This window comes from Lepidochelys olivacea (genome assembly GCF_965140295.1).
Source record: "Lepidochelys olivacea isolate rLepOli2 genome assembly, chromosome: 9".
NCBI lineage: Eukaryota > Metazoa > Chordata > Testudines > Cheloniidae > Lepidochelys > Lepidochelys olivacea.
Window position 1 is genome coordinate 14,139,972 of NC_140419.1, and position 14,512 is coordinate 14,154,483.

Genomic DNA, 14,512 nt, shown 5'->3' on the forward strand with positions numbered 1-14,512 from the left:
AGCAGAAAGCATATAGGGAGTGGAAGAAGGGAGGGATCAGCAAGGAAAGCTACCTTATTGAGGTCAGAACATGTTGGGATAAAGTGAGACAGGCTAAAAGTCAAGTAGAGTTGGACCTTGCAAAGGGAATTAAAACCAATAGTAAAAGGTTCTATAGTCATCTAAATAAGAAGAAAAACAAAGAAAGAAAAAGTGGGACCGCTAAACACTGAGGATGGAGTGGAGGTCAAGGATAATCTAGGCATGGCCCAATATCTAAACAAATACTTTGCCTCAGTCTTTAATAAGACTAAAGAGGATCTTAGGGATAATGGTAGCATGACAAATGGGAATGAGGATATGGAGGTAGACATCACCATATCTGAGGTAGAAGCGAAACTCAAACAGGTTAATGGGACTAAATCAGGGGGCCGAGATAATCTTCATCCAAGAATATTAAAGGAATTGGCACAAGAAATTGCAAGCCCATTAGCAAGAATTTTTAATGAATCTGTAAACTCAGGGGTCGTACCGTATGATTGGAGAATTGCTAACATAGTTCCTATTTTTAAGAAAGGGAAAAAAAGTGATCCGGGTAATTATAGGCCTGTTAGTTTGACATCTGTAGTATGCAAGGTCTTCGAAAAAAATTTTGAAGGAGAAGGTAATTAAGGACATTGAAGTCAATGGTAAATGGGACAAAATACAACATGGTTTTACAAAAGGTAGATCGTGCCAAACCAACCTGATCTCCTTCTTTGAGAAAGTAACAGATTTTTTAGACAAAGGAAACGCAGTGGATCTAATTTACCTAGATTTTAGTAAGGCCACATGGGGAATTATTAGTTAAATTGGATAAGATGGGGATCAATAGGAAAATTGAAAGGTGGATAAGGAATTGGTTACAACGGGTCCTACTGAAAGGTGAACTATCAGGCTGGAGGGAGGTTACCAGTGGAGTTCCTCAAGGATTAGTTTTGGGACCTATCTTATTTAATCTTTCTATTACTGACCTTGGCACAAAAAGTGGGAGTGTGCTAATAAAGTTTGCGGATGATACAAAGCTGGGAGGTATTGCCAATTTAGAGAAGGACAGGGATACCCCACAGGAGGATCTGGATGACCTTGTAAACTGAAGTAATAGTAATAGGATGAAATTTAATAGTGAGAAGTGTAAGGTCATGCATTTAGGGATTAATAACAAGAATTTTAGTTATAAGCTAGGGACGCATCAATTAGAAGTAACGGAGGAGGAAAAGGACCTTGGAGTATTGGTTGATCATAGGATGACTATGAGCCGCCAATGTGATATCGCTGTGAAAAAAGCTAATGCGGTCTTGGGATGTGTCATAAATATAAAGTGAAGGGTAAACCCCTTTGAAATCCCTCCTGGCCAGGGGAAAGCTCCTCTCACCTGTAAAGGGTTAAGAAGCTAAAGGTAACCTCGCTGGCACCTGACCAAAATGACCAATGAGGAGACAAGATACTTTCAAAAGCTGGGAGGAGGGAGAGAAACAAAGGGTCTGTGTGTCTGTCTATATGCTGGTTTCTGCCAGGGATAGACCAGGAATGGAGTCTTAGAACTTTTAGTAAGTAATCTAGCTAGGTATGTGTTAGATTATGATTTCTTTAAATGGCTGAGAAAAGAATTGTGCTGAATAGAATAACTATTTCTGTCTGTGTATCTTTTTTGTAACTTAAGGTTTTGCCTAGAGGGGTTCTCTATGTTTTTTAATCTAATTACCCTGTAAGATATCTACCATCCTGATTTTACAGGGGGGATTTCTTTATTTCTATTTACTTCTAGTTTTATTAAAAGTCTTCTTGTAAGAAAACTGAATGCTTTTTTCATTGTTCTCAGATCCAAGGGCTTTTGGTCTGTGGTCACCTATGCAAATTGGTGAGGCTTTTTATCCAACATTTCCCAGGAAAGGCGGGGTGCAAGTGTTGGGAGGATTGTTCATTGTTCTTAAGATCCAAGGGTCTGGGTCTGTAGTCACCTAGGCAAATTGGTGAGGCTTTTTACCAAACCTTGTCCAGGAAGTGGGGTGCAAGGTTTTGGGAAGTATTTTGGGGGGAAAAAAGAGGCGTCAAAACAGCTCTTCCCCAGTAACCAGTATTAGTTTGGTGGTGGTAGCGGCCAATCCAAGGACAACTGGTGGAATATTTTGTACCTTGGGGAAGTTTTGACCTAAGCTGGTAAAGATAAGCTTAGGAGGTTTTTCATGCAGGTCCCCACATCTGTACCCTAGAGTTCAGAGTGGGGGAGGAACCTTGACAGGATGCAGCAGGAGAGGTATTTCCAGTAGGGATAAGGAGGTTTTAGTACCGTTATACAAGGCACTGGTGAGACCTCACCTGGAATACTGTTTGCAGTTCTGGTCTCCCATGTTTAAGAAGGATGAATTCAAACTGGAACAGGTACAGAGAAGGGCTACAAGGATGATCTGAGGAATGGAAAACTTGTCTTATGAAAGGAGACTCAGGGAGCTTGGCTTGTTTAGCCTAACTAAAAGAAGGTTGAGGGGAGATATGATTGCTCTCTATAAATATATCAGAGGGATAAATACCAGAGAGGGAGAGGAATTATTTAAGCTCAGTACCAATGTGGACACAAGAACAAATGGATATAAACTGGCCACTAGGAAATTTAGACTAGAAATTAGACTAAGGTTTTTAACCATCAGAGGAGTGAAGTTTTGGAATAGCCTTCCAAGGGAAGCAGTGGGGGCAAAAGATCTATCTGGCTTTAAGATTAAACTCGATAAGTTTATGGAGGAGACGGTATGATGGGATAACATGGTTTGGTAATTAAATATTCATAAATAGGCCCAATGGCCTGTGATGGGCTATTAGACGGGGTGAGATCCGAGTTACCTAGGAAAGAATTTTCTGTAGTATCTGGCTGATGAACCTTGCCCATATGCTCAGGGTTTAGCTGATCGCCATATTTGGGGTCGGGAAGGAATTTTCCTCCAGGGCAGATTGGAAGAAGCCCTGGAGGTTTTTCGCCTTCCTCTGTAGCATGGGGCACAGGGCACTTGCTGGAGGATTCTCTGCTCCTTGAAGTCTTTAAACTACGATTGGAGGACTTCAATAGCACAGATATAGGTATGAGGTTTTTTTTGTAGGAGTGGTGGGTGAAATTCTGTGACCTGTGTTGTGCAGGAGGTCAGACTAGATGATCATAATGGTCCCTTCTGACCTAAATATCTATGAATCTATGAACCTATGAATTGTTCTTACTGATGTGAGATTCAGATTAAAATGTAACTACAATCTGTGGACCCAATCCTGCTCCCAATAAAGTCAGTTGTGTAATTCCCCTTTCTTACTTCAGTGCAAGCATGATCTGACAGATTATAAGCATGCTAATTTCTTCATTATTTATATGGATTTTCAATAGCTATTATTATTATATGCCTGGCAGTAACCCCAAGAGGCCCCAATCAGGGCCTCGTGTTAGGCACTATTTAGAAACAAAGAGACTGTCCTCACACTGAAAAGCTTCCCATCAACATCCCATCCCACTGAGAGACAACAGGTGGATACAGACAGATGGGGGACCACAAGTAAACAAAGTAATGAAGTGGTACCAAGTGTTCAAAATTATACTGGGAAATGGGGGGGGGGGGAAATGGAAAGAGCATATTATTCTCAATGGCTCAGACATATAAAGCCCAGTCTTTAACTTTGGCAACAATACCACAGAAGTCAAGGGGCGGGGTGATGGGGGAAAGATAAGTTTGTAAGTTTTTAAAAGAAAGATTGACAATTCTTTATAGATATAAGATCTTATAAGTAGAATTTTATTCACTGTATTTACTGAATATGTTAAAAATGATTATAACATTTACTCTAACACTGATGTTGGGCCTCTCTGCTATTTCATGCATCAGTAGATACAATTTTGTATTCTGTACCTTACCTATACACAGTTCTTTAAACTTTTACTATTAAATTTAATTTCATTACCGAGAGTACACACATTATCAGCTTCTTCAATAGTCACTCTGACTATAGATTGGAAGCATATAGGAGTACAATGCTTCATGGAAGTAGATGAATAATGATATATTTGTTTTTTATTTTTTCCAATTTTATCAGGTCTGTCTTTGCTTTCATCAGAATTAGCTGATCAGTTCCATCTGCAGTTGTCTCGGTATCCTCCTTATGTAGAATCACTTTGTAAAATATCATCTGCTGTTTATTAATAAAGGTTTCCAATAAGTCAGTTTACTTCACCATTCCCATAAGGAACTTCTCAAAGTACATTTAAAACCATAGGCCTCGAATCTTATGGGACCATCTCATTTTACTCCTGGAAGAACGGAAATCTCTTTCAGGAGGTCAATCTACTTTTTTTTTAGGCAAACAACCACAGGATGTTGCACTTGCATCACAACTTTAATAAAAGAATCCCAAAGTGCTTCACCAATGTGGATATGTATAATTATCCCCTTTTGACCGGTGTTAAAAGGGAGGCACAGAAAGGTTAACTGGGTCACACACAGCAAGACAGTGGAACAGTCAGGAACAGAACCTGTGACCCTCCGACCCTTGGTCTAACTATTAGGACACAATGTCTTTCTAGAAAAACAACTGAAATGTGCGTACAGAAGAGTGAGAAATTATACTATTTCTTCAGTCTACAAATATCAGCTATATACAAGGTACATCCTACACATAGCAATCTGCACTCATAAGCCATTCATGTGCTTCCCCGAGTACACTGAGTTATATAATTAAAGACAATCTCCTTGTGGGATAGAAATAAATAGGAATAAACTCAATATGTAGCCTTACAGACTATTACATTTAATCCGACTTGCAATGGAAATCGCCAGGGCCAGATTTAGGAGGCTTCGGGGGCACCAGGCTTGGGGTGCTGTTTTTGTTGTTAGCATGAGTAAATGCAGATTTACAGATCCTAATGTGCAAATGTATCGTTTTATATGACAGGGATAAATCATGCATGCAAATCGCTCAAAGTCATGAAATGGGCTACAAATGCCATTAAAAATAAGGCATTCAAAATTTTAACAAATGGAGGGTGGGACACTCTTCTGCTGCGGTGCCATCTGGTCTATGGACAGCCGTGGAAATCACCCTTGTCTGGCAGTGTGAGCCAAATCTCCCATGTTTGGCAGTGTGAGCCAAATCTAGAGCTAACCACCAATGTATCTTCTATTTACAAAGAAAAGCCATCAACAGCCACAGACCATATTACATCTCCCTAATGAACCAAAGAACACACAAAATTAACAAACTAGAAGGGAAAGCCACTTCTCGGGCTAATACTAACCCCCACTGTTCAAAACAAGTTCTCACTGAAAGAGCAACTCTGATAGTTTAAGCCAGTCAAGTCTCTTGTATTCCTTGTTCCACAAAATCAGGGACTGGATGAATTCACAGCCTGAGATGGTATGACTAAAACATGGGAAATATAGTAGATTAAAAAATTATATTTTACCTACAGCACCATGTTTTGAGTCCCAGAGAATTCATTCTATTTAAGATCCAGAAGTCTCAGTTTATCGTTATTAGGCATTTAGCTAATTGGTGGTAATTCACAGAGTGGTCTTGGACTAAGCCAGTAATGACTCCAGCTTGAAGAGGCTACTGCAGAGATCACAGTTCAAAGCATGCTTACCCCATGCTTCACTAACTTCTAAAACCAGATGTTTCCTGAGTTTGCTATGTAATACTGATCCTTATCATCCCACTACCAAATACACAGAATTCTCAAAAATCTAATGATATTCCATGGCAGGTCTAGCAATGTAATATCTCTTACTGAATGTGCGTATCAGCCTTAAAGCAAAGCACCCTTAAAGAATACAGACTGGGGGTTCACAGCATGCTGCCTCTTTCTTTAAATCAACACTGGATTTTCTATCATTCTCCTTGCTTTTACAGAAGAGCATGCAAAGAAAGATGGGTAACATATGAATCTAACTCATCTACCATTACACATTCAGATATTAGAATCCTATGCACAAGTAAGTCTTCAACAGCTCTAGAGATGACCCAAACTGTTGCTGAATCTTCTGTTTATTCTTTGGGGCCTTCAACAGATCTTCCCCAGTTGCCAGGCAACTGTGATAATATTGTTAGGTTTATGGTAACAGCCATAACGCCTACTTTAAAAAAAAAGTACAAAGATAACAATAATGTGAAATAAGATTACTTACTTTGTGATCAAAAGTATCATCATTTGAATGTTAATGTCTAAAGTTCCTCAGTCAAACCACACAATTCATATAATTGCTGTAGAACGGGTTCTGTTAAAAGTCAGTGTTAATAACAATCCTTTAGAATACCTCTAAAGCATGTGTTATTAGATTCAATTATTTGAATTATTCCAAGTTCTGTACTGAGCAGTTGCAGGAGAAAGAAACGTGCACACAACCCTTTCATTTTATGTAAAGAATTTCTCGGAAAAAACACAGTACAAGCACATTGTGCTTGAAGTTTACTGTGCTTCTTTAAATAGGGCTCCTGGGTATTTTACAATATCTTCCATAAAATTTAAGATGTCCTGGATAGGGAGAAAACAGGTGATGCAAGATATATATATTGCAGGGAAACAACCCTACACTGGAAAGAGAGGAACTAGATGAAAAGAGAACTTCTCCACTTCTACAGTTCTATGAAAAACATCTGATTTTATCACTGTATATACCTTAGCCAATGCACAACTCCAACTTGCTTTTAGATACGGGCATGCACATGGCCATCCTTGTCATAAAACTGGCTTCTGCTCACGTCTGTGCATGCAACAACAGGAACATCTTTACGAGCTACAGAGTGTAGTGTGTGTGACCCCAGGGTCAACATTAAAGGATGGATGGTCCAAGAGCCCACATTCGGATTCCAAGGAAAAGAAACAGGAAGACTGTTCCTGCCTGCTATTCCAACCTTGATACGTTAAAAGCCAAAGTAGAGATTCTCTTTTTGTTTCCAGAATCCAGTTATAGGACTTTTGTTATTTTTTCCACTAAGAACCTACAGCATGGAAATATAGATTTCATGTGTACAATTTTATCTACATTTATTTTGTTACATCAGACAATTGAAGGCACGTACAGTGGACGACTAGTCACAATTTCTATACTCTTAAATCGGAGATACTGCAGCTGTTTCCCATTAAAGGGGAAACTGCTGCATCTCAGCTACTACTCTGGGCAAATGATGAATATTTAAATAGCAACCACAATAATTCCCTCATTCTATTTTAGTGAAAGTTCCAGTGTCACATGGTTTCACCATTATAAGTTCCTTCCAACTCCCTTTATCAGCAATTTATTGAAGCTTTTTAAAATGATCTTTTTATACACCTTCATCCAATGACCGCAATTTAGGTAAATACAGTGCTCACTAAAAATAAGATATTCCCCAGCAGTTACTTACCTGTAATGTATGAATAACTGTGGTATTTCCCAGAGAGCTCAGATACTATATCTGTCATTAACTGCAGTGTTTTAAGTGCCAACCTCTGCATATTAACTGTAAATTTTTTAACTAACTTAAGCATCAGAGGGGTAGCCGGATTAGCCTGGATCTGTAAAAGTGGCAAAGAGTCCTGTGGCACCTTATAGACTAACAGACGTATTAGCTTTTGTGGGTGAATACCCACTTCGTCGGATGCATGTAGTGGAAATTTCCAAAGGCAGGTATAAATATGCAAGCAAGAATCAGGCTAGGGATAACGAGGTTAGTTCAATCAGGGAGGATGAGGCCCTCTTCTAGCAGTTGAGGTGTGAACACCAAGGGAGGAGAAACCACTTTTGTAATTGGCTAGCCAGTCACAGTCTTTATTTAATCCTGAGCTGATGGTGTCAAATTTGCAAATGAACTGAAACTCAGCGGTTTCTCTTTGAAGTCTGGTCCTGAAGCTTTTTTGCTGCAGGATGGCTACCTTTAAATCTGCTATTGTGTGTCCAGCAAGGTTGAAGTGTTCTCCTACAGGTTTTTGTACATTGCCATTCCTAATATCAGATATTTTGAATTTTTGGGATGTTCAAAATTTGAACTGTCATCCGGATCCCAGTTCTGAGGCACGATCCAAAATCTGTTACTAATAGGGAATGAATGGCGCCCACAGTAAATCTGAGAATTAGGGAGAACAGCCCACATATTAATATTCAGCTGTTTAAAGTTTGGGGAAAGGTTAACAAAATTTAACTTGGAAATTAGAATTGGATTCTTGCCTCCCCTAATCTTCAATTCCCATGCATGCCATGCTACTGAGATCCAAAGGCTTTACAAATTTAAGAATACTCATTTTGCATGATTTGAAAGAGAGTGAGAGAGAGACACACAGCAAATTAAATTATGCTTAAGGTCAGCACTCAGTATATGTAACATTGAGTTACCTATAGAGTATAGCTAAGTAAGAAAGAGCTTGCAAAGTTATTAAGTGATACACTTTCATGATGATTTCCCTTGTGCACTGACACTTTGCCATAAAACATATAGCAAACTAAGCAATAATTATGAGGATTGGGACAGAATGCAAAGATGCTGACTCAACTCACAGTGTTTTAGGGCTAGTGTACTAGATGTGAGAAATGAGAGTGAATAATGGCAGAAAAAATGAACTATAAAACGTACAACATGATAGAGCCTGCATTCCCTGAAGACATTTAATTGTTATCCTTATTTTTAACACTTTGCACCATAAAAACAAACATAACGCTTACTTTGTTTTACACATACTTAAAAGATAAAGCAGTTTGGGGTGGTTGTGTTTTTGTTTGTTTCATTTTTAAGAACATAGCAACACTGTTTCAGTGTTGTAAGCAGGACACAGAAAGTAATTCTTCCATTCTACTGAGCTCTGATAAGGCCTCAACTGGAGTATTGGTTCCAGTTCTGGACACCTCACTTTGGGAAAGAGGTGGACAAATAGGAAAAGTTTAGCGGAGGGTAAAATAAATGATTAAGAGTATAGAAAACGACTTACAAGGAAAAATCTAAAACACTGGGTTTCTTGAGTTTGAAGAAGAGAAGACTGAGGGGGGACGTGATAATCTTCAAGTATGTTAAAAGGTCATTATAAAGAGGAGGGTGATAATTTTTTTTCCTTAACCACTGAAGACAGGTCAAGAAGTAATAGGCTTAAATTGCAGCAAAGGAGATTTAGATTAGACATTAGGAAAAACTTTCTGTCAGGGTAGTTAAGCACTGGAAGAAATTCACTAGGGAGGTTGTGGAATTCCTGTCACTAGAGGTTTTTAAGAACAGGTTAGACAAACATCTGTCAGGGATGATCTAGACAATGCTTAGTCCTGCCTCATTGTAAGGGGGTATGGACTAGATGACCTATCAATGTCCCTTCCAGTCCTACATTTCAATTATTCTATATTTCAGAAGCTTGGGAAAATTGCAATTGCAACATGGTTTTAAATTATTTATCATCTGCTGCCTTAATAATGCAAACTTCTCATTCAATTCCAGTGATCTGTCTTTCATATATATTTTTCTCCTTAGCACAATGGCAAAACTCTCTCCACAAAGTGAAAGTAAATAGTTACCATAAAATAAAAAGTTAGATGCGACACCCAGTATAACAAGTTGTTTCACATACCTTAAAGCCAAGACAGCAAGGGTCACTGTTTGCAGACACTTTTTCATGAAGGCATATTTCTAGTCTTGAGTGCAGATCTCTAGATTAATCCGCTGCAAAAGAAAGAAATCATTCCATTACATTTCATAAGGAAATCCAAGAAATTGGAGACGGTTCAGGTAACAGCCCTGGGAATGATGAAAGGATTAAAAACGTGCCTTATAGTGATGACAACATACTAGATGTATTTAGCTTAACAAAGAGAAGGTTATGAGGTGACTTGATAATAGTCTATTAGTAACTATATGGAGAACAACTATTTGATAATGGGCTCTTATATCTATCAGAGAAAAGGTATTACAAGATCCAATGGCTGGAAGTTGAAGCAAGACAGGTTCAGACTGGAAACAAGGCATGCATTTACCACTTGAACACTTTACCAAGGGTTGTGGTGGATTCTCCAACATGGCAATTTTTAAATCAAGCTTGGCTTTTTATTTATTTATTTTAAGATCTGCTCTAGGAATTATTTTGGGGAAGTTTGATGGCCTGTGTTATACAGGAGGTCAGACTAGAAGATCACCAATGTCCATTCTGGCCGTGGAATCCATGAATCTAGTTACCATTATACAGTAGTATTTAGAAACATAAACAAAAGATGCTGTTTCATTGATATCCAAAACCCCACACAAGATATTTTTATCAAGGCTTTGTTACTACTTTTCAAATGGTTTGCATTTAAACAAATGAAGAGGTTTCACTGTACCTGAAGAATTTAGAGCTAATTTTTATTAAAACAAGAAAACAAACAAAAACCTTCTATCGAGCATGATCTAACAAATAGGACCCTAGGTTAAGAGGCAAAGAGGTAGGTTCCACTCCTACCTCTGTTATTAACCTGCTAAAGAAAGCTGGGCAATCTCTCCGTGCCTTGCTTTCCCCATCAGTGAAATAAAGATAATACTACTTATCTTCCTTTGTAATGTACTCTGAGATCTATGGATTCAAAGTGCTATATCAGCATTATTATTAAGCTTATGCACTGTATACAGTCTTGGTGCTTTCAAAGAGTCAAACCCAGACTAATAGTTTGATCTGCACAGCACAGATGTGCAGCATTACATTTCTAAGCATTATGACTAGGACAGAAAGCACAGGGACCGCAATCTTGCATTAATGACTGTGCTGATGTGTGACTACCAAGTTATTCTGGTCTAGTAGGAAGAGCAAGGCTGGAGGGGAATTTTGAGGATGAGGTGGATTGCATTTATGTCCATGCCAATTCACTGCCATGCACTGCATTTTCTTACACTACAAACTTCCAGGTTGGGGAGAAGGTACACTGGGCACTTGAAACTTCCTATCACTCCAAGCAGAGGACCATGCCTTCCACTTAATCTCACATGATTAATAGCATTCCCTTTCATTTGTGCTGGACCACAACAACTTTGCATTCCCCTGCTGCATATCACATATGGATTTGTAGGATCAAGACCTCCCTGCTCACCAAAAAACAAACAACCCACATTTTGTTCACAAAAATCTAATGTAGAACCCATTTTCCTCTACAAGCAGGATTAGACTTGTTTAATACATGAGAGAGGAAACCAAAGCTGTATGGACATCCAGATGTTCTCACGTCAGACCAAACTGTCTATATTTATTTCATAGACCAACTATCGGGTATAAAACATTACAATCCCTTTTGATGGATTAGTTCTTTATTATTAAGTGTTGTTTTGCTAAAAAGAGCATTTCTTATATAATCTAGCACGCCAGCATTACAACTCTCACTCCAATTCCACAGCCAGCTCTGAATACTAAACATTTGTTCTCTAACTAATATTTCACACATTCAAACTTAAAATTAATTATAAATGCAATCTGTCATCTGTATCTCAAAAATTCTCCCCCCACGTTCCAGTTCTCTGGAATGTGGGATTCCATACTCCTCCGCTGGCCAACCTTGTCACGATCAGTGTATTGAAATAAAAAACAATACCCGCCCTCTGTGTGAAATACAAGAGCATTTATTTATTCGTTTCTCACAAACATCACACACAAAAGCAAGATGTCTCACTCAGTAATGAGAAGGCAAGTTGGTGCAAACTTAAACAGAGCTGCTATTTGTCCTGCAGGATCTTGGTACTGATGTACTAACTGTAAACTAATACGAAGATATTACAGATAATAAATACTACAGATACTCTGCTGCTACACAATCACTGGCAGTGTAATATGCATTAAATTAGAAAGAAGAATCAATAGTAACTGAGAGATGCTTATTGTAATCCACTGAAAACACAGTAGCATGCCACTAACGAAAAGGCTGTAATAGAAAGAAGGGCAGTATCGCCTCCTTCCAAGGTCTGCCATTGAAGTTCACATTAGGAATCCATAAAACCATCAGAAATGCTCAATTTTAATGGCAAAGGCTTCAAACATCACCAAGTAAAAGAAATAAATAATACAATAAAACAGTATGACCGCAATGTGGGCCCATGAAAATTGTAGAATTTGTACAATTGTATTGACTGAACATAATGACTATGTTTAGCATTCACACTAGAATCAAATACTCTGCCCATTGGAAAAAAAGAGAATAGAAAAGGACGAAGCTCTCTAGATATGCTAGGACTGTATTTAAAAAGTCAAACGGAAACTTGGTTTTAAATAAAAGAACCAAAGATGTAAGGTTCATAGGAACACCAACTGCCAAATTTAGCAGCCCCCCAGGCACCCCATTGTGAGGTAGGGCATTTTACAGCTGGGGGATTGAGGCACAGAGAAATTAAGTGACTTAACCAAACCACACAGGAAGTCTGGAGTGGAACATGGAATTGAATTTAGGGCTATAGAGTCCCAGCCCAGCCCCTAACCAATAGTCCATCCTTTCTCCTCAGCTAGTGCATCATTTGCTTTGCACAGAAAAAGCCAAAGATGAAGCAGTCAAATGCAGCAGCAGAAAGCCAAGCAGCCCATCAGTCACAGTGCATCTTCTCTACAAGGGACTCAGCCTGGCAAGCCAGACAATAAAACAAAACACTGCTGCCTTCAAAGAGAAAGAAAACAGCATTAGCTCCACAGTTAAGCCATATTTTGCCCTTCAAAGTACAGACAGAAAGATAATTAAGGTGACAATGAATATCAAAGCAGCAGAAGTTTAAAATGATGAAGCAAATGATATTTCATTTGGGGAAAAAATAATTCCTTGACAGCCACAAACATATATTGTACTTTTTTTCTTAAAAAATAAGAGACTTTGAAATGATAATGTCTGTAATGGTGCATATTACACTCATTACTTATTGGGCCTGATACCAAAACAGCCCTTTCACTGGGCCATCAATAGGTATGTTTGCTCAGATAAAAGCTTCACTTTAGCAAAGCAGTTTATCTGTCTTACAGTTTTATTGCTTAAAAGATGAATTATAAGATTAAATCCACCTTACAGCTAAGCCCTAGAGAGAGCCACATTATAAATATCTCATAAGAGGTTAGGGGTTTGGACATTAATAGTCAATATTAGAAATCTGAGACAGGCATTCCAAAAAGGCATTAACGGTAATGGAGCTTACATACACGCATCAAAGGAGATTGTTATGTTATGGTGCTAGTCAGCACTAAGTTATGGTGCTAGTCAGTTATGATACATATTTCTGTAAGAAAATGAATACTAACCAACTATTAAATATGAGTATGTTCTAAATCAAGGGTTCTCAAACTTCATTGTACCACGACCATCTTCTGACAACAAAAATTACTACATGACCCCAGGAGAGAGGACTGAAGCCTGAACCCACCCAAGTCCCGCCATTGGGGCGGCGGGGGATGGGGGGCCGGGCGCAAAACCAAAGCCCAAGGGCTTTAGTCCCAGGGGGGGGCCTGTAACCTGAGCTCCAAAACTCAGGGCCAGGCGGTGAGGTTCGGGCTTCGGCTTTTGGCCCTGGGTGGTCCGGCTCAGGCTTCGGCCTTGGGACCCAGCAAGTCTAATGCCAGCCCTGGCGACGCCATTAAAACAGGGTTGCAACCCACTTTGGGGTCCCAACCCATAGTTTTAGAACCGCTGTTCTAAATAATTTTCCTGAATACATCCACTCAGTAGAAATAGAAAACAATTAGGTCCAAACAGCCTATGACAAATAAATCAAAATAAATTAAACCCCCATTCTGCAAAGGTTAACCATGTGTACAACTTTGCTTGTGTAAGTAATCTTGCTTAGGTCAATAGAAATACTTGTATCAGTAAATATATGCATATGCTTAAGTGCCTGAAGGATCAGAGAGCTAAAATTTACATTGGAACTAAAAGAATTAACAGGATGGAAGGTTAATTGTAAAGTTCACCATTTCTTTGACTGCAAACAGGGTAAGGTTCTATTCTCACTTTAGTTGTGCCGTGGACCCATTCTGTACTTGGGTAAGTCACTTGATCTGTTTCAGTTTCTCCATTTTAAAAATGGGGACAGCTCTACGTAACCTCAGAAGTCCCTCACACATATTTAATTAATCTTAAGGAAAGTTTAAGGGATCCTTAATGAAAGATGCTAATCCCCACTATGCCACCTTCTGCATCACATAATACTTTACAGATCCCATAATTTCTGTGCAATTTTTAAAACTTCCACAGTCCAGCGCTGCACTTTTCAGTGTTCTCTATCTCCCTGACAGAAGCATGGAGCCTGAAGAGCTGAGCACAATTCTCTTGTGTATTGCTAATACAGGATATGTGATTCTCCAGTATTTGCACAGTTTAAAGGAGTACTGCTACAATCAGGACTGGGATGCGGACGATGTGGAGCACGCTAACTGCACACTGACAGACATAGTGAAAAACAATGCCAGGTTGCTGCTGGCATTCATGGACCAGCGCCGCAATATGCAAGAAACTAGCACAGACTGGTGGGATTGCATCATAATGTAGCTTTGGGACAACAAGCAAGGACAGCAGAACTTTCAGAT

At 39.0% G+C, this 14,512-nt stretch overlaps 1 protein-coding gene across 3 annotated transcripts in view; it reads right to left on the reverse strand.

Moving 5' to 3' along the window:
* NAALADL2 (N-acetylated alpha-linked acidic dipeptidase like 2) overlaps window positions 1–14,512 on the reverse strand; it is a 901,057-nt gene that overhangs the window by 693,781 nt on the left and 192,764 nt on the right. For all 3 annotated transcript variants that reach the window (XM_084639864.1, XM_084639867.1, XM_084639865.1), the window contains exon 3: window positions 9,572–9,663. Coding sequence is in view for 1 of the 3 variants with exons in the window: in XM_084639867.1 (XP_084495993.1) it covers window positions 9,572–9,618 (47 nt within the window). In the remaining 2 variants the exon portion in view is untranslated. The remainder of the gene's footprint in view (window positions 1–9,571; window positions 9,664–14,512) is intronic.